This window comes from Glycine soja, chromosome 2 (genome assembly GCF_004193775.1).
Source record: "Glycine soja cultivar W05 chromosome 2, ASM419377v2, whole genome shotgun sequence".
Classification (NCBI taxonomy): Eukaryota; Viridiplantae; Streptophyta; class Magnoliopsida; order Fabales; family Fabaceae; genus Glycine; species Glycine soja.
In genome coordinates, this window is record NC_041003.1 from 8,352,226 (window position 1) to 8,372,524 (window position 20,299).

At 33.6% G+C, this 20,299-nt stretch overlaps 2 protein-coding genes and 1 pseudogene across 2 annotated transcripts; all 3 read left to right on the plus strand.

The window, feature by feature from the left end:
• The first annotated feature begins 1,076 nt into the window (after nucleotides 1-1,076).
• LOC114385364 (ras-related protein RABE1c-like) lies at nucleotides 1,077-5,685 on the plus strand. Its single transcript, XM_028345415.1, has 8 exons — nucleotides 1,077-1,342; nucleotides 3,300-3,372; nucleotides 3,840-3,940; nucleotides 4,254-4,319; nucleotides 4,587-4,684; nucleotides 4,869-4,931; nucleotides 5,015-5,107; nucleotides 5,317-5,685. Exons 1-8 carry the CDS (start codon nucleotides 1,270-1,272, stop codon nucleotides 5,398-5,400), a joined length of 651 nt encoding a protein of 216 aa, XP_028201216.1. The 5' UTR covers nucleotides 1,077-1,269; the 3' UTR covers nucleotides 5,401-5,685.
• A 1,912-nt stretch (nucleotides 5,686-7,597) lies between these two features.
• On the plus strand, nucleotides 7,598-10,512 carry LOC114372356 (annotated as a pseudogene).
• Nucleotides 10,513-11,844: 1,332 nt separating this feature from the next.
• LOC114385374 (2-oxoglutarate dehydrogenase, mitochondrial-like) lies at nucleotides 11,845-19,071 on the plus strand. Its single transcript, XM_028345426.1, has 9 exons — nucleotides 11,845-12,160; nucleotides 12,281-13,896; nucleotides 13,991-14,217; nucleotides 14,319-14,651; nucleotides 15,541-15,787; nucleotides 16,417-16,545; nucleotides 17,468-17,683; nucleotides 17,791-17,914; nucleotides 18,417-19,071. The coding sequence occupies exons 2-9, from the start codon at nucleotides 12,322-12,324 to the stop codon at nucleotides 18,653-18,655; spliced, it is 3,090 nt and encodes a 1,029-aa protein (XP_028201227.1). The 5' UTR covers nucleotides 11,845-12,160; nucleotides 12,281-12,321; the 3' UTR covers nucleotides 18,656-19,071.
• The last annotated feature ends 1,228 nt before the right edge of the window (nucleotides 19,072-20,299 follow it).

Genomic DNA, 20,299 nt, shown 5'->3' on the forward strand with positions numbered 1-20,299 from the left:
CAAGTTACTTAGCCAAAATTCCGTTTCTTCAACATTATCGGTTATTAATAATGGTTGACGATTTCAATTATGCTATTAATTATTGAAATATTTTTAAAAATTCTATTTCATTTTTTTTTTTATCTTAGGGTTGTTCTAAGAAAACGGACTTCCCTCTCATCTTCAAGAATTTCCCAATCAAAACCTTTCATGGACTTTTTCTCAGCTGAAATGCTTTCATCCATTCATATAAATAAAATTTCTTGTTATTTTAAAATTCCAACTGTCTGTTTAGGCTTGGACATAGCTTGATAATTTCTTTTTTAAAAGAACAAAAAAATTTAAAAAAGTATTTAAATGACTTTTTAGTCTATGTTATATAGAATTTTTTTTGTTCTTGGTTCTCTTAAGTTTTTTTAGTTTAACTGTGAATACATAGTCAATTAAATAAAAATCTTGTTAAGATATTCATTATAAAAATTAATAAATTTATCTATATGAAAATATGTTATTTGATAATATAAAAAAACTTGACATTATTAATACATTCTAATTATATATTTTCTATTTCGATCCTCATAACAAATATTTTATTTAGTCTATATTCTTTTTTAAGTGATAAAGTGTCTAACCAAATCCTGAAACCAAACATAATAATTCCTGAAATAAAATCATCTCAATACAAAAGATACTCATATAAAAGTATTTAATTTTATAACAGTCAATTAATCTGGAGTTAATTTTACTTAATCAATAGTTTATAGTTTTCAGTTTGAATTCTTGATGTACAACATTGCTAAAAGCTTGAAGAGAAATTTTTGTTGTTTATAATAATATCTTACTCTTGTTTAAAAGGTATAATAATATTTTAACTTGAATAAGATTATTTTTCACGGAGAAAATAATAAGAAAGTTCTTTTATAAAAAAAATCTAACCGATGATTTTTTGTTGTTGACATAATCTAACTGATGATTATTTAAGCCAAAATCTAATTTTTTTAACATTCAGAATACATTGATACAAACACGCAATTATACCAGAGTCTCACTTTATTTTGGTTATATATATATATATATAGATGAATAAATAAAGAAAGAAATAGTGGGAGATCTATAAAGTAACGGAAACTGGTGACACAGTTTAGAGAGAGAGAGAAACAAAGCAAAAGCCATTTGGATCCTCTCTTCTCTTCTTTGATCTCCGTTACCCTTTTCGTTTTCTCAACACAGAGAGAGAAAGAGAGAGAGTCTTTCGGAGTTCGTTTGCGTGTGTTGTGTGATCAGTCACCGATGGCAGCACCACCTGCGAGGGCACGTGCCGATTACGATTACCTCATCAAGCTTCTTCTTATTGGCGATAGCGGTTAGTTACCCCTTTTTTCCGCTCTATTTTTTTTTTCTCCTCTTAAGCAAACCAAACGCCCTAGCTTCTTTCAGATTTCGGACCTTATTGCTTTTTTCTTCTTCTTCTCTGGGGTTTGGTGATTCATTAGTTTGGAGACGCTTCATTTTAATTATGTTTATGTTTTTTAAACCTGGATTGAATGCTACTATTATCTGGTTAATTGTCTTTTAACACGTGGTTGCTATATTTGACAATGTCTAAGATGAGGCAATGGCCACAGGATGATATACACGGTGAACTTGTTCAACTGTTTAGGGAGGAAAAGTAATAAAGTATAGCTTCACATAAATTTCTCAATAAACACTTATAGAGAAGGGAATAACAAGTTACAATGAATTAAGTTTCTCCCAAGTTAAAATCAGTTTTTGGAAAAATTAAACCAGAGAGCTTCTACAAAAGTTTAAGTGCATAAGTTGATTTTAACTAATGATAGAAGCTTAATTCATTTTTACTTTCTTAACTTTTTCTCCTAAAAGTGCTCACTGAGAAGTTCATCTAGACATGGTTTAAGTTGTTCAATGAGATAGGTAGGTTTGAGGAAATGCCTGTGGGTAATACCTATTCATGAGAAGAGAATATAGCCATAGGAAATATGCCATTTTATGTGTAAATTTACACACACAAGAGTGACAACTGTGCTCTTTATAACATAATAAGTCACAGTTTTCACACACAATCATCATCAATTTAAGAATAATAAGAACTTAGTAATGAGGTCAAAAGATGAAAGATGATGGTTAAATTAATAGAAAAAGAACATAACAAATTAGATTAAAATTAGTAGAATGTGAATTGGGAAGTCTAAGCATAGAAGAAAGAATGAAACTTACAGTGTGAAGGAATGGAGGTGAAAATAGATGTGGCTTTTTGTGCAATGGTGAATGAAGAAGGTTTTCAAATCCTATTTTCTAAAGCAAAAAATCCATTCAAAAAATGGAGGAGGAATCACAATTTTACCCCAAAAGTACCCTAAACAATTGTTTAAAGACAAGAGACTTGTGTACTAATTTGGTTTTATGCCAAGAAGCTCAATCGCAAAGGTTATATGCCTGTTGCAGGGCTTGATTGAAAGATACATAAGGAAACAAGAAGACCTATATCATTGATCTAGAAACACTGCCTTTGATAGGGTGCTGTGAGAAATTTCATGGAAGGCTTCTGAGAAAGAAGGAGATCCTATAATATATGTCTGATTTATAAATGAAAAAGATATGCATGATGTGGCAATGACTAGCATGCAAACTCTAGGACGTCTCACAAATGATTTTCATCTAATAGTAGGTTTGAGTCTATGCTATACTAGTCAGTGTTATGAATTATGGCGTTTGCTAGGAACTTAAATATGTGAACACTGAGCATGTACCACTTGTGTTAAATGTGAGATAGTCTGGTTTCCAATAATGGCTTGGTTGTTGTTGTTGTTTGAGTCATTGACTATTCACTGGTCATTTTTGTATATATAGATAATAGTATGTAATACTTAAATATGCACCCATAAATAATAGATAAATATGCTTGTATGTTGGTGCCTTGAAGTTGAAAAATAATCCATAAAATAAGTCATAGTTAATGGGTAGTTATTTTAATTTTTGTACCTCATTCTAAAATTTTGTTAAGTTGGTAGTTATTTTAGAAAATTTATTTTTTTTGAGAAATAGAAAGCAGGTTGATTAGTGTGCAAAGTGCAACATGCCACAGGTAAAGGTCCAGTATCACAGTGCCTCCAAAATGTAATATATATATATATATATGGACAATACTCTCCCAAATATACAGATATACATATTTATGTTTGTTTTTATGTATTTGTGCATGTGAATGTGTGTGTATTGATCATGGTGTCTTATTTTGTCTTTTTTTGTATTTCACTTGAAGTTTTGTCTTCTTTTAATAGCTATCTGACTAACAATTGCAGGTGTCGGAAAGAGTTGTCTGCTTTTGCGATTTTCTGATGGTTCCTTCACAACCAGTTTTATCACCACCATTGGGTTAGTATCTGCTGGTTTTCTTTTATACCATGTGAAAATGCTATAGCATCTACTGGCTACTGTCTTCTGTTATCCGAGATTCTTGTAGCATTGTATTCCAAGTAATTAATAAGGCTGCCTTGAATATTTGTCGGATTTCTCTTTTAATGCAATGTCTAGACTTCATGCTACATGTCATACTTATCAAACATTATACTTAATACACATTCTCTCTCTAAAATTCTAAGGTTGGTTTGGTGGTTGAAGGGAGAAGGGGGGAGGGAGAGGTCATGGGTTCGAATCCCACCCACTTACATTCTAACAAGACTAACAACTAACATTTGCTGATGAAAAAGAATTCTCTCATGTTGGGGGTATCAGATTGGTCTTATATGTTTAGTCTCTGTCTACTCACAATTTCAAAGAAGCTGATATATATATTTTTGTTGATGGAAATAAAACCATGTTATATTACTGTATTTTGGCAGCATTGATTTTAAGATAAGAACCATTGAACTTGATGGCAAACGCATTAAGTTACAAATCTGGGATACTGCTGGTCAGGAGCGATTTCGAACTATTACCACAGGTATTTGTTTTGTCTTCTGCAATCTAGCTAATCGAATATGTTTGAAGTTTAATCACATTTCAATTTTGGTTTTTTTTTTATATATATATAGAAGGCATAGAAGTTTAAGCACACTTCGTAGCCCATAAATCTAAAGTGAACTTGGAGTTGCTTTACACTTACATAGAATATAAAATGCTTTAATTGCCTAATAAATTTGATCAGACTTTACTGTAATTTAAGTTCATAATGTGGATAAATGTTCTACTTTAATTGCAATCATCCATTTCTTTGATGAAAGAAAAAATTCTTACAGTGTGACTCGTTTTTACAGCTTATTACCGTGGAGCCATGGGCATATTGCTTGTTTATGATGTTACGGATGAAGCATCTTTCAACAGTAATCTCTTTTCCTGATCACATTCAAATTCTTCTGATATTTTTCTGTATTTATTTATGGACTAATGCATGAGAGCTTCAGCTGACCCTTTGAATTGTGTTTTCTTCTTTCTCCCCCCTCACCCCATTCTCTTGTTACCTTTGACCGTCTTTTTGTGTATTTAGGTTGAATTATGTGTACAAATGAATCTGTTTTTTTATGGTTAAGTTTCTTTTATCCATTTTTTCTTCCTTTTATTTTTAACATATCTTGCTTCTATATGTTAAGATATTAGGAATTGGATTCGCAACATTGAACAACATGCTTCTGACAATGTAAACAAGATACTTGTGGGTAACAAGGCTGATATGGATGAAAGTAAAAGGGTATGTACCTCGGAGGGTCCTTTTCTATCTACATCTAATAATTTGGTTGGCCGGAGCAGATGATACATGATCTACTCTGCTCAAGCCAACATTTGTTCACAGCTATAGTGCTATAACATTGAGCATTCTCTCTGTAATGCCTGTATTCCTTTTATTCCAACAAAGGGTCTTTTTTGTCCTCTAGGCTGTGCCTACCTCCAAAGGTCAAGCCCTTGCTGATGAGTATGGTATCAAGTTTTTTGAAACCGTGAGTAGAGCTTGTTTGACAATCACTTTTTTCATTTAATAAATTGTGACTTCATTATATTTACAATGGAAGAACTCTTGCAGAGTGCGAAGACAAACATGAATGTGGAGGAGGTTTTCTTTTCAATAGCAAGAGATATCAAGCAAAGGCTTGCAGACACAGATTCTAAGGCTGAAGTATGTTGTTGACTTTTTTGTCCTTCATTTGTACTCTTATTTCTTTTCTGAAAGACTAAAATTTTGCCATCATCAAATTCTAGTTGTTGTAAAACTTGTTAAGGAAATATCTGGGTTTTTTTAATTCTAACTTTTGAAGGAAGTGCATGGAATTGCTGCTTCTTTCTTAATCCTGAATGATGACAGTATCTTCTTCTTGTGTGGTTCAGCCTCAGACTATCAAGATTAACCAACCCGACCAGGCAGCCACCGGGGGTCTAGCTGCTCAAAAATCGGCTTGCTGTGGTTCATGAAACAAATAACAGATCAGAATCTGCAGTTAGAGGGTGCAGATTCAACACTTGCCCTCATATGGGTGCTATAGTTATTTTGATGACATTTAAAAGTGGGAGCATGTATTTGTCCTTGTATTTCCCAACTGCAAAGACTATGTTTTGAAGATAGTGCTTTAAATTTTTTGCTTACTTAGTTGTCGGATTTGTTGTGATTAATTCGTTTGCTCCATTCTCTCCTCTTTCATTTGTACTCCTACTCTTAAAAGAAAATCTTTCGGAAGTTTCGATTCAGATTGATCATTAGAAAAGCTTTTATCTGTTGCAAATAATATTATATTCCAGACGATCTTAAGTTGATGGTGGTCGGCTTAATGCATGTTTGGATTACCCGTGCAAGTTTTTCAAAAGTAGGTTTAGAATAAAAGATAAGAAGGAAAATTTTCTCTGAAAGCACATTGTGTATTCTCCAATGGCTAAGCAATGGTAATCCAAATATGCTTTTAGAGATGTTAGGTTAGGTGTGTCATGTGTGGACTATAGATTTTTGTTTACCAAAGCTTTTTGTATAAAAATTAAAAATTGAAAATGCTAGTTTCTTATTTGGTGAGCATTTTAAGCTTTTAATCCTTTAACTTGAGGGTCTTATTTTTTCTTCCACTTTTATATTAGCCCTTGAATTTTAAAAATTATCTCAATTTTAAATTGATAATTTGTGATAGTTTTTAGAAAATCTACAACATCTGTTTTATTTATAGATTTTGTTGTAAAAAATATCACAGGTTGTAGATAATTGGATAGTAAAATTTCTTGTTTCTGTGTAATTAGTTATTATATCTCCGGACATAGTTCAGGTTTTAGTTATTATATTACTTCGGAAACAATTATGTTGAGGCACAACACTTTTGCACATGAAAGTAAAAGAACAACCAGTATCTATCAAAGCTTGTAAAATTACTTCAGTTTGGTCAAAATTATTTATTTTAGGAAAATTTATTTTTACCAAAATATTTAGGCTTTTATTGTTCTTTTTGTTACAAATTATAGGTATGCAATCTTTGTTTTGTAAAGAGTCAATTTTGGAATTATGTTTTTTTTCAAAATTTTCATAAAAAAAATCTACATTTTTTTCTATTTGGTTCAATTTGATTTCCAAAGTAGAAATCCTATTGTTTATAATTTTATTTTCTATTTGGTTCAATCTGATTTCCAAAGTAGAAATCCTATTGTTTATAATTTTATTTCCAGAATCATTTTCTTTCTTAAAGTCTGAAAATTCTATTTTCAAAATAGTTTGTACACAAGTCTTGCAAAAATTCTTATAGTATAAACTACAGTGAGCTCTTAATGTTTTGTGGGGATATCTTTTACAGAAATAACAGTCTTTATGATCTGGTCCTATGTGAAATTATATTTCATGTTCAGAGTCATTTATGTTTTGAATATTAGGCTGTATCCCAAATCATCAAGGATTTCTCCATAATAATTATATTTGTCATCCACCGGGTATAGATTTGTGTATTCATTTCTAGTGAATTCATTTAATATTTTATAGTCTTTGTTAGACTCTTCTTCTTCAGACGTATAATCGAACCAACTAACTATGGAATATATTTCGGAATCAGTAGAAACTGTTTCATCTATAGGAATGAGGTTCATCCTAGAGCTTTTAATCAATTCTGCTTCTCTTGTGATAGTTTTTAGTTTTCAGAATTTGATTTTTAACTTGTAAGTACCTTTTAGTTTTTATAGTTTGAAAGTTGGTTTTTTAGTTCCTATTGACATTTTAATTTTATTTTAGTTTCTATAGTTTAAAAGTGATATTTTTAATCTTATAATTTGTATTTTAATTATCTTTTAGTTCTTATTAAAAAAATATATAAAAATAAAAATAGTTAGTTATAAATTATTAACTATTTTTTTTATTACAAATTATCTTATAATAGTTACGACTTATTAATAATTTTGTAGTTAATTATAATTGATAATAGTATTTATATTTTGATGTCTAAAATTAAAAGGGAATTAAAATATAAAATATAAAAATTAAAAAAATCACTTTTAAATTATATGACTAAAAAAAATTAAAATGTAAATTTAAGGACTAAAAAATCACTTTTCAAACTACATGAAAGAGAATTAAAATGTAAGATATAAGAATTAAAAAAATCAATTATACGGATTATTTAAACCAAAAGTTTACAACCCCAGTCTCAAACTCTCCCAAAACCAAACGTAGATCTGCAACGCAATCCATGTGGATCCTCTCTTCTTTCTTTTAACTCCAATACAACCTTTTCGTTTTTTCAACACTTCTCTCCGTAGAGAAAAAGAGACAAGTGCCAGTTACGTGTCTTGTGTGATCATCGATGGCAAGACCACCTGTGATTGAATTCTATTACTATTCGGTTAATTGTCTTTTTCTATTTATTTGGGAATTCAACTGTGGAGTGGGCTTCTGTTGTTGAAGGTTTGAAGTATTGTTTCTTATAACACGTGATTTATCAGTTATCACCTCTCTTAACGTAGCTCACATGTTTGATTAAATGCTTCAATGTGCTCAAATTTAGATTGGGAATGAGAAACCAGAACTAAATCGAGCTTCAAGAAACTGGAAACCAGAAACTGAATAGGTTAAGTCTCCATTGATCTAAATTGAATTGCTTTTGTTGATATGAGTTCAGAATCTGCAAACAAACATTGAAAGATAATGGACACAATTCTATGGCTTGGAAAGTCCTTAGCATATCTCCCCTTACAACCAAAAATGAAAAGGTTACAACTTCTCAAATACCCAGATGCTTGGTCCTCAAGTTTGTAAATATCTTTGTTTTTCATCAGCTCTTCACCCTGAACACTTTGTTAACCATGGCCATTGCTTCAATTCAGACTCATTCTACGCATCTCTTATTGATAATTCTACCCACAAGAGACACCGTGATCAAATACATAACCAGTTAGTTATCTCCGGGTTGCAACATAATGGGTTTCTCATGACTAAAGTGGTTAATGGGAGTTCAAATCTTGGACAAATTTGTTATGCTCGCAAGCTGTTTGATGAATTTTGTTACCCTGACGTGTTTATGTGGAATGCCATCATTAGGAGTTATTCGAGGAATATGTTCAGGGACACTGTTGAAATGTATAGATGGATGAGATGGATAGGAGTGCATCCAGATGGATTCACTTTTCCTCATGTACTAACAGCTTGTACTGAGTTGTTAGATTTTGGTTTGAGTTGTGAAATTCATGAGCAGATAATCAGATATAGGTTTGGGTCAGATGTGTTTGTGCAGAATGGCCTCGTGTCATTGTATGCTAAATGTGGTCATATTGGTGTGGCAAAAGTGGTGTTTGATGGGTTATACCATAGAACAATTGTTTCATGGACTTCCATCATTTCTGGATATCCACAGAATGAGAAAGCTGTGGAAGCATTGAGAATGTTCGGTCAAATGAGAAATGCTGATGTGAAACCAGATTGGATTGCTCTGGTAAGCATTCTGAGGGCTTATACTGATGTAGATGACTGAGAACAAGGGAGATCTATTCTTGGCTGTGTCATCCAAATGGGTCTTGAAGATGAACTTGATTTACTTATCTCTCTTACAGCTTTTTATGCTAAATGTGGGCTGGTGACAGTTGCGCAAGATCTTTCTTTGATCAAATGAAGACACCAAACGTGATTATGCGGAATGCAATGATATCTGGCTATGCAAAGAATGGCCATGCTGAGGAAGCGGTGCATCTATTCCGTGACATGATCTCAAGAAATATTAAACCAGATTCTGTCACTGTGAGGTCTGCTGTCTTAGCTAGTGCGCAAGTTGGTTCCCTCGAATAAGCCCGATGGATGGATGACTATGTTAGCAAGAGTAAATATGGAAGTGACATTTTTGTTAATACCGCCCTCATTGATATGCATGCAAAATGTGGAAGTGTGGAATTTGCTTGCAGGGTATTTGATCGTAATTCTGTTAAGGATGTTGCTATGTGGAGTGCTATTATGATTATGGGATATGGATTGCATGGTCAAGGATAGGAAGCCATTAATCTTTACCATGCAATGAAGCAAGCAGGGGTATTCCCAAATGATGTCACCTTTATTGGGGCTCTCACAGCATGCAATCATTCTGGCCTTGTAAAAGAGGGATGGGAGCTATTCCATTGCATGAAAGACTTTGAAATTGAGCCTTGCAATGAGCATTATTCTTGTGTTGTTGATCTCCTGGGACGTGCAGTTTATCTGGGTCAGGCTTGTGCATTTATAATGAAAATTCCCATTGAACCTGGTGTAAGTGTATGGGGGGCACTTCTGAGTGCATGCAAGATCCATTGCTGTGTAACATTGGGAGAATATGCTGCAAACAAGCTATTCTCATTGGATCCATACAATACAGGGCATTATGTACAACTCTAATCTTTATGCTTGCTCCTGCTTGTGGGATTGTGTTGCACATGTTCGATTTCTAATGCAGGAGAAAGGATTGAATAAGGACCTTGGTTACAGTGTAATTGAAATAAATGGGAAGCTACAGGCATTTCATTTAGGGGACAAGTCACACCCATTGGCTAAGGAAATTTTCAATGAGCTTCAGAGATTAGAAGGAGGTTGGGTTTGTCCCACATAAAGAATCTGTTTTGCATGATCTGAATTATGAAGGGAAGGAGGAGAATCTTAGTGTGTGTTTGATTTGCATTTTCATTTTCTGTTTTTATTTTCTGTTTTCATTTTCTGAAAACTGTTTTCATTTTCAAAAGATTAGAATTCTGAAAATATGTTTGGTTTGACTTTTTGTTTTTTGTTTTTAGGAAATAAAAACACTGAAAATTTATGATATATTGACTTTTTGTTTTTTTTTTGTATTTTTAGATTTGCTTAAAATTACATTCCTTCTCATCGCATTTTCATTTTACCTAAAATAAGGTTCATGTTTTTAACTGAAAACAAAATTTTATTGTTTTCATTTTCTGGTTATTTTCTGTTTTCATTTTCACTGAAAATATTTTCAAAAATCCAACCAAACACATTTTCATCACCATTTTCTGTTTTCAGTGAAAATGAAAACACAAAACAGTCAAACCAAACACCCCCTTAGTCTTCAACCATTCTCAAAACATGTTGAATTGTAGATGAAAATTGAAAAGAAAAAAAAGGTTAAATGATCTATTTTGTCTTTTATCTTATTTTTTTCTTTGGGTTTGATCATTTATTTTTTTAAAAATTTAATTTTATCATTTATCTTATTTTATTTTGTTTGTTCATATTAATCTTTTATCTTTGAAAAGTTTAATTATATTCTTTATCTTATTTTTTGGTTTAATTTAGTTATTTATCTTAATTATTTTATTTAGTTTAATTTATTTAAAATTGATGTTGTTAATCATTTAAAAATTAATTTTTTGGTTCAGTTTTCTTCTCTTTTCCTTCATTTTTAATTAAAAAGAATTATTTTTAAAATGATTAATGATTTTAATTTTAAATGAACCGAATGATCGAATTGAAAAAAAAAAGACTAAAATAATTTTTTTAAAAGATAAATGATTAAATTGAATAAAAAATAAGATAAAAATCAAATTTAGCATTTAAAAAAATAAAAGAATAAATTAAAAAAAAAATCAAATAGTTTATTTGTTCTTCTTTGCAAATGCAACGTATAGTTCTTTAGTGTATTCTTAAGGAAGTAAAAAGAGCAATTGAAAAAATAATGTAGAGGAAACAAATGTTAAGCCAATATGAAAATTATTTATTTGGATAAATCAAACTTTATATGTTTGAGGGATTTCATAAAATGAAGAAAACATGAATAGAGATACAGTGTGTTTTAAGAGAGGAACATTAATAATATGAATATAAATAAATAATGATTAGAAGCAATGGAATTGAGATTAGAGCAGTCTCTTTTGATAAAAAAAAAAAAAGCCGAAGATAGAAGGTGAAAAGGTCAATAAAATATATAAATAAACATGACTATGAACATGTATTTTAGGATTAAATTAACCTAAAATTAAATAATTATTTTTATCAATTAAAATTTGTCAAAATTAAATAATAATAATTTCCTGATTATATATAAATAATAGAAAGGGAATTTAAATTAAAATATTGACATACAATTATATTTATAATAATTTTATCTATCTCGAATAAAATTGTTTTGGAATTTAGTAAAATAAAAAGATTATCTTCTGTGAATAATAAATATGATGTAAAAAAAATTACATTATTATTGATAGAATTAATTAAAATATTTTAAACCAATTATTAGTAGAACCGATTAATATTATCGTATTATCATTTAAATATCTTTCTCATTTATTCTCAAATATTTATTTTTTATTTGAAATGACCGCAATTAAGATTTTAGATGCTACCCAAAATATCTCCATATGTTTGCAGTAGTATTATCAATTTAGCTAAATTCATTGGGTCTCAAATAGATTTTTAATACATAATAGATGGGTGGAAGAAGGACCCGTGAAAATTGGGAAAGGGTAAGAGAAAGGGGGCAGTGGGCAGTGACACATTCTTTTGTTCGAGCGAGACAGAATACGCAGCCATCCAACGTGGAAGGAAGCGAAGAAACCTAAATCAATTCAAAGCCTTGAACTCTCCAATTTTTTCCCCATAAAATAGCAAAAAACACTCTCAATTCTCTCTCACTCGCTTTGCTTCAACGCCACCAGGCCTCCTTTTTTCCTCATTACCCTATTTTTTCTCCATTTTCTTCACTCCAATCCTTCCCAATTGAACGGTTTCTCTCCCTCTACTCGATCCCATGTAAATCCTCCAAACAAACCGCATTTCTTTTTCTGGGTATTCTTATTTCCTTCTATTTTCTGTTAAAATATATATTTTTTGACTAACTGTTTTCTGGGTATGTGTATATGGCTGTCTCAGATGTGTTGAGGAGATAGTGAAAGGCATCATCACCATCAATCATGGCATGGTTTAGAGCTGGAACTAGCATAGCAAAGCATGCAATTAGGAGAACCCTTTCCAAGGGTGGATCCACATACCTTGTGTCAAGGGCAAGGTTCCTTCCATCGATACCATCATCATCGTCATCACCATATAGCAGAAGCTTCCACAGCACGGTTTTCAAGGAACAAGCTGCACCTGTTCCACGTGCGGTTCCTCTTTCAAAGTTAACAGATAGTTTCTTAGATGGCACAAGCAGTGTGTATTTGGAAGAGCTTCAGAGGGCTTGGGAGGCTGATCCCAACAGTGTGGATGAGTCATGGGACAATTTCTTCAGGAACTTTGTGGGGCAGGCAACAACCTCACCTGGAATTTCTGGTCAGACAATTCAGGAAAGTATGAGGTTGTTGTTGCTGGTGAGGGCGTACCAGGTTAATGGTCACATGAAGGCCAAGTTGGATCCCTTGAATCTGGAACCAAGGCAAATCTCTGAGGATTTGGACCCTGCACTTTATGGCTTCACTGAGGCTGATCTTGATAGAGAGTTCTTCTTAGGGGTGTGGAGGATGGCTGGTTTCTTGTCCGAGAATCGCCCCGTGCAAACCCTTAGATCCATTTTGACAAGGCTTGAGCAGGCCTATTGTGGAAGCATTGGATATGAGTATATGCACATTGCAGATCGTCATAAGTGTAATTGGCTTAGGGACAAGATTGAGACCCCCACCCCTACACAGTTTAATAGGGAGAGGCGTGAGGCTATATTTGATAGGCTTGCTTGGAGTTCCTTGTTTGAGAACTTCTTGGCCACCAAGTGGACCTCTGCAAAGAGGTTTGGTCTTGAGGGTGGAGAGACTCTTATTCCCGGAATGAAGGAAATGTTTGATAGGGCATCTGATCTTGGGGTTGAGAGCATAGTTATAGGAATGGCACATCGAGGGAGGCTGAATGTTTTGGGGAATGTGGTAAGGAAGCCCCTGCGGCAGATTTTCTGCGAGTTTAGCGGTGGTCTTCAGCCTGAGGGGGAAGTTGGACTCTACACTGGAACTGGAGATGTTAAGTATCATTTGGGGACATCGTATGATCGCCCTACTAGGGGTGGCAAGAGGATTCATTTGTCTTTGGTGGCAAATCCTAGTCACTTGGAAGCTGTCAATCCGCTTGTTATTGGGAAAACTCGAGCCAAGCAGTATTACGCAAATGACGTGGATAGAACGAAGAACATGGGTGTGTTGATTCATGGAGATGGAAGTTTTGCTGGACAGGGTGTGGTCTATGAAACCCTGCATTTAAGTGCTCTTCCAAATTACACTACTGGTGGGACGATTCACATCGTGTTTAACAATCAGGTTGCATTTACAACTGATCCGACTTCTGGCAGGTCTTCACAATATTGCACTGATGTTGCCAAGGCTTTGGATGCTCCCATCTTTCACGTGAATGGTGATGATGTTGAAGCAGTTGTTCATGCCTGTGAACTTGCTGCAGAGTGGCGCCAGACTTTCCACTCTGATGTGGTTGTCGACTTGGTGTGTTACCGTCGATTTGGCCACAATGAGATTGATGAACCATCTTTCACTCAGCCTAAAATGTACAAGGTTAGCCCTTTTGTTTATTATGTTTTTCTTCATTTTGTATTCATATTACTTTTGGACAAGTTAATTAATTTGCAACTTTGTGGGGTTGATATAGGTAATCCGAAGCCATCCATCAACTCTTGAGATCTATGAGAAGAACCTTTTGGAATCAGGGGAGTTGACACAAGAAGAAATTGATAGGATCCACAAGAAGGTCACATCAATTCTAAATGAAGAATTTTTGGCTAGCAAAGAATACATTCCAAAAAGAAGAGATTGGCTTTCAGCATATTGGCTTGGTTTCAAGTCACCTGAACAGCTTTCACGTATCCGAAACACTGGGTATGGAAGATAAATTTATGTGTTGTTTTTTTTTTTTTTTCTGTTTAGTATTTTTTATTGTTTGAACAACACTGCTGAAGTCTGTGATCTATCCCATGCAGTGTGAAACCAGAGATCTTGAAAACTGTTGGAAAAGCAATCACAACCATCCCTGAAAATTTCACACCTCATAGAGCAGTGAAGAGGATTTATGAACAACGGGCCCAAATGATTGAAACTGGGGAAGATATTGACTGGGGATTTGCAGAGGCGCTTGCTTATGCTACCTTGCTTATTGAAGGTAACCATGTTCGATTAAGTGGTCAGGATGTTGAAAGAGGAACTTTTAGTCACCGCCATGCTGTAGTTCACGATCAGACAACAGGGGAGAAATATTGTCCCCTGGACCATGTTATAATGAACCAAGACGAAGAGATGTTTACTGTTAGCAATAGGTAATCTTTCTTCTATATACATATAGTTATCTTGCCTGTTTCAGCTTTGTTACTATTATATTATCACCGGTATCCTAGTTTTTGGATAGGAAACCTCTGTAACTTGTGGTGCCTTTGGCTCTGATTTCTTGGTGTTACAATTTAAAAAGTACATGAAGAAGTTACAATTACACTGTTTCACTTAACAGTTATTATGAATTTCCTGTTTTCCAATCATTAAATTTTTTAATAGAAGGCTCTTTTGTAATTATTATAAGCCATGGTCTCTTGTGTTTTGATGATTAATCCTGGTCACTGTATTATAGTTGTATAATATGTAATGCTTTGATCCCTTGTGAGTTAAATAGAATTTTGTTTGAATTTATTAATAAAATGTTAATTCTGTAGAAAATGTTGGGTCGCATTTCATATATTATATTTAATAAATTGGATTAATATAAGCCCAGCCACAGTGATTTTGAGCAAAGGTAAACGATCATTTAGGAATGTTATATGGATCACTCAATGATAATATACACATGGCTTTTATCATTTTGTTAATTACACATAACTAAAAGTGCCGGGTCAGTTTAGCTTTGCATTATGTATAAAGTATACAAAGAATTCATTAATGATTACATTTAATACAAAACTTTTATTGTAAATTATCAGCAATATTCGTTGGATTTTTGTTTCCTTTGTTAATATACTTAGTTTTCTAGCCTTTAATGTGATTTACATATTCATGGCTTTGTTCTTCAAGTCTTGCAATGTGTCTTCTTGATGTCAAGATTGCATCTTAAAAATTTACAAAAATGGCAGAAAAAAACTCGTTACTTATATTGAACATATGATTTATTATTTTCTGTTTTTGGCCTCTTTTCTAAGAAATTTTTGAAACAATATGCAGTTCACTTTCTGAGTTTGGTGTTCTTGGATTTGAATTGGGTTACTCAATGGAAAATCCCAATTCATTGATAATTTGGGAGGCTCAGTTTGGTGATTTTGCTAATGGTGCTCATGTGATATTTGACAATTTTTTGGCTTCTGGTGAGGCTAAGTGGCTCCGTCAGACTGGGCTTGTTGTGTTACTTCCTCATGGTTATGATGGCCAGGGCCCAGAGCATTCAAGTGCAAGATTGGAACGCTTTCTTCAGGTTCTTTTGTGAATCTATGTTCTAATTATATTTTGAGAATACTTTTGAGCTGATTTGTTCCATTTACTTGAGTTTGAATCCTGTTGCCAACTTTGACTATTGTTTGCCCTCCTTGTGTATGTGTTGGATATTTGGGTTGATGAAATTGATGACACACATATCGGTGGTTCTAGTGCATCCTATTATATGTGGTGTACTTTGAGATTGATATGTCAACTTGAACTAAGTGGCACTGTCATATAAAAATGTATTTTGTTGATTGCATGTTGTCTGCTTTGTCTTAAGTGCACGCACATATACAAAAGGGAAAAGTGAAAAAAAGAAGATCCAATTGCACGATATGAGAGTAGTTTCACATTTGAAGTATGGCATTCTAGGTTGGTTTAGAGTCTGCCATCTGTGGGCTATAATACAAAAGGGAAAAGTGAAAAAAAGATCTTTTTGGAATTTTTTATTAGTGGTTTGAAATTTGAATTATGTTTCTCATGTAAACAAGCAATTAACTTAAGCCATGTTATCTTGCTGCCTATTTTCGAACTGCTTTTTAGTCTTGTTGTATGTGCTCTGTCCATCTCCCTATTTTATCTGTATAGTATTGAAGTAACTAGTGTTCACTAATTTCATGGCAGATGGCTGATGACAACCCTCATGTTATCCCTGAGATGGATCCAACCCTCCGGAAGCAGATTCAGGAGTGTAATTTGCAGATTGTGAATGTCACAACTCCTGCTAATTTTTTCCATGTTCTAAGGAGGCAGGTTGGTACAGTAAATTGATTTATTTTTTTAGTGATCAACAGGGCCGAAGCCCAAAAAGTAAATGGGGTTGGGGCAGGAAGGACTAAAGAAGTAAAGAACCAATCTCCTCTTCCAGTATAACTCACCTTCTAGTGAAGATATTGAAACTCCTTATACAGGAGAGTAATAGTGACATTTTGGGAATTCCAAGCTACGACAATCCCTCCTGAGAAACCACTAACTTCTGAGAATCTAATTTCCATAACCACTAGCAAATCTGGATGGTGGATATCCGTATATTGCATGCAATAATGGAAGAAAGCACTACTAACAGTTCCAAAGAAAAATATTTTTATTTGACGAGTCCACTAAAAATGATCAATATTCGTATTAGATTCCCTTCCAGCATCTACTCTACATCTACTGCCAAACCAACACTATCAAAATCATTTTCTAACTCCATACTGTGGTTATTATGAGTAGATGAAATGACAGCTAACTCATCACTTGTATTAGGCATGTACTCAATACTCTTCAATGTCAACATTAGAATTAAGATCTTGAGGAGGTTCTCCATTAGACTTTGATTGCTCAGCCTGCTCTCCATCCATCTCTTCTTTTGAGCTTTCCATCCAGTCATCATCATCTCCTGCATCACCTAAAACCATATCCTTACAAGTCTAACTTGAGTGTCCTCCATTGGTCCCTCCACCACATCAATTTAGGATGTTGGCAGTGAGGACACATGAGAAACTTTGATATCACCTTTGACCTTCATGCTCCTTGCCACCTGATCTGCTTCCACTGTCAAGATCCCTTGTTTTTCCATGATAGGGAGAGCTTTGTCGTCCACTTAATTAACAATTAATTGATTTAATGGTGGCTATATCACTTAAAGTTATGTTCCTTGTTTTCTCATACTCTGCTGCTTTTGTTCTTGCAGGTACATAGAGATTTTCGCAAACCTCTCATTGTAATGTCCCCTAAGAACCTGCTTCGTAGCAAGGCTTGCAGATCAAATTTATCTGAGTTTGATGATGTCCAAGGCCACCCAGGCTTTGACAAACAGGGAACCAGATTCAAGCGCCTCATAAAAGACCAAAATGCCCACAAAGATGTTGAGGAGGGTATTAGACGTTTAGTACTTTGCTCTGGAAAAGTATGTGGTACTCATTAAAAACCAGCTATCTTGGTATCAATCAGTTTTTATGCCTTTTCATTCTAAAGAAGGTGCTTATGACTGTAAAATTCGACTATGCCTTGCAGGTTTACTATGAACTTGATGAACAACGAACAAAGGTTGATGCAAATGATGTTGCAATATGTAGGGTGGAACAGCTTTGTCCTTTCCCTTATGACCTTGTCCAACGAGAGCTTAAACGATATCCAAGTATGTATAATTAGTTGTAGAAAATGTTCCCTGGAAGTAGATTCTGATTTCTTTATTTTGCTTGTTGAAGGTGTGTATGGGGTATAATTTGTCTTTTGTCTAGGATATAATTTTCTTGTTTGTCCTTCTGTTATAGGCAGTGTTTATGTTTATACCTTTATGTTGCATCTCTTACCAAATAGCTCGCCCATACCCCTTACTTCAAAAAACAAAAAGCTAGCCCATACCCCATAGGGAGATAATTTCACTTTTTGCTGTTAAGCATGACTAACTTTTGCTATAGGAATGAGGAAATAGTGTATGCACTCACATTGTGAAAGATTTTTACATTGACATCCAATCACAAACCATCATGTATAATAATTGTAATAATTACTTTGAAAGTCTTACCAACGATAATTTCTGATTGATTTACAATGTATAGAAATTAGTCTCTAGAAATATATCTGTTTCGCCCCCTTTATGGTTTTCATACTTATATTCTGTTTTGTTTCTTGTATAGATGCTGAGGTTGTTTGGTGTCAAGAAGAGCCAATGAACATGGGTGGATACACTTATGTTTTACCCCGACTTATATCTTCAATGAAAGCTGTGAATAGGGGAGGTTACGACGATGTCAAATATATTGGTCGTGCTCCATCCGCGGCCACAGCCACTGGCTTCCTCAAGGTTCACCAGAAGGAGCAGACTGAGATTGCTGAAAAAGCCGTTCAACAAGAACCAATCGACTTCCCATTTTGAAAAATCCTTTGCACATGCATCCATCTTTTTTGAGAGTGATAATAATGCATTTAGTTTAATTTATCCACCACGTAAGTGGCTATAGTTGGAAGGAAGGCGACCTCATACATTTGCTTTCAAGTTTTGACCTTTTTTTATGTTCTTTTGGTTCCTTACAAAAAGTATGTTAAGCTGAATTTCAACATACGTATGCTGAAATATTTATATTTCCTTGTTGCGATAGCAAAGGCGTGGTTGGCTTACTAGTTGAATTGATGCCTTGGGAATTACCATTTTTTTTTTTAATTTATGCTGTGTAATTTGGAAAAGCATCTTCCGTAATTTGTGACTATGTAATTCCATTTTCCAGAGGCATGCCTTGGCAATATAGCCTCAGGATCATGGCCAAGAGTTCCCCATAATTTTTTTCTCTCAAATATGCCTTTTAATACCATCAATTCAAAATCAACTTTGATATGGTTCTTGAATCAATTCGAGTTCATCCTATGGATCTTTGTCTGATAATTTAGTCTTGCTAGAAAGATGGATGCCATTGCTTTGTAGAGCTTCTTTATAAAACATTTCAACTTCGGGAAATTGAAGAGATGAAAACTTACCGTATTTTAACCTTAATAATCCTGTAGACGAGGAAGATAACGTGATGTCTTTTTACATAATCTCGTTTCTTGTTTCTTATGGACATTAATTAAAGCATATTTAATATTTATCAACAAAAAATAAACAATTTAAAGATGATCTTGTTAAAATTAACAGGAGGGGATCTGTAAGAAAACGTGATATAAGAAAATGTAGGACAATATGTTGACCAAACCTTGGAAGTAGGAAAAATTTCCGACAATGTTTTGGAAATGAAAGTAAATCCTCTGATGACATGTGGTTTGAGTTATCGTTCATAATGTTCGTCTGGCAACAAGAATGGTTTTTCATCTAGACACAGGTAAGAGACGAAGTTGGCTCAAGGAAGGATTGAAATACCATTTTAAAATTTTAAGTACTTCCATTATAAAATTTAACAATTATTAAAATGAATATTGCCTATTACATCATCAAGTTATAGGGAGTGTAAACCACTGGTAGTCCAAAACTTCGACAAGGAAACCAAACTCAGGTCATCATTCTCCAAAAACTTTTAAGTAGTTATCGCCTGAAATTTATATTAGTATTATCACTCAAGTAATACATTTTTTTTTTAATTTTAAACTACTGTGATAGGCAAGTTACACCTTCAGGGACTTATATAGAGTTTCCTTAGTTCAAGGGCTAATTTTAGGAATTAATATTATGATTTACTCCAATTTAAACTTCTGGCAGATATATAATTGAAATCTGAGTTCCGCTTTGTAATATTAGACTTATCAGTTTACAGGGAAAGATATAGATGTTAACAGTGTCGACTATGATGTTATACGTTAGAGGTATCTATATACCTTAAACGAAAATTATAAGAACAGTGCAATACTGTCAACAGCTCACAATGCGCAACATAAACATACCACGTTTTCTTACACATAATAGATAATAGATGAGATGGGATGGGTGGGTGACCACCCGCAATCCCAATACTGGATGGAATCTCTTAAAGAACACGGCTTGCAAGGAGTTTAACAAAGGTGACAACACATCAGCAAATTGTAGTGGAAAGAA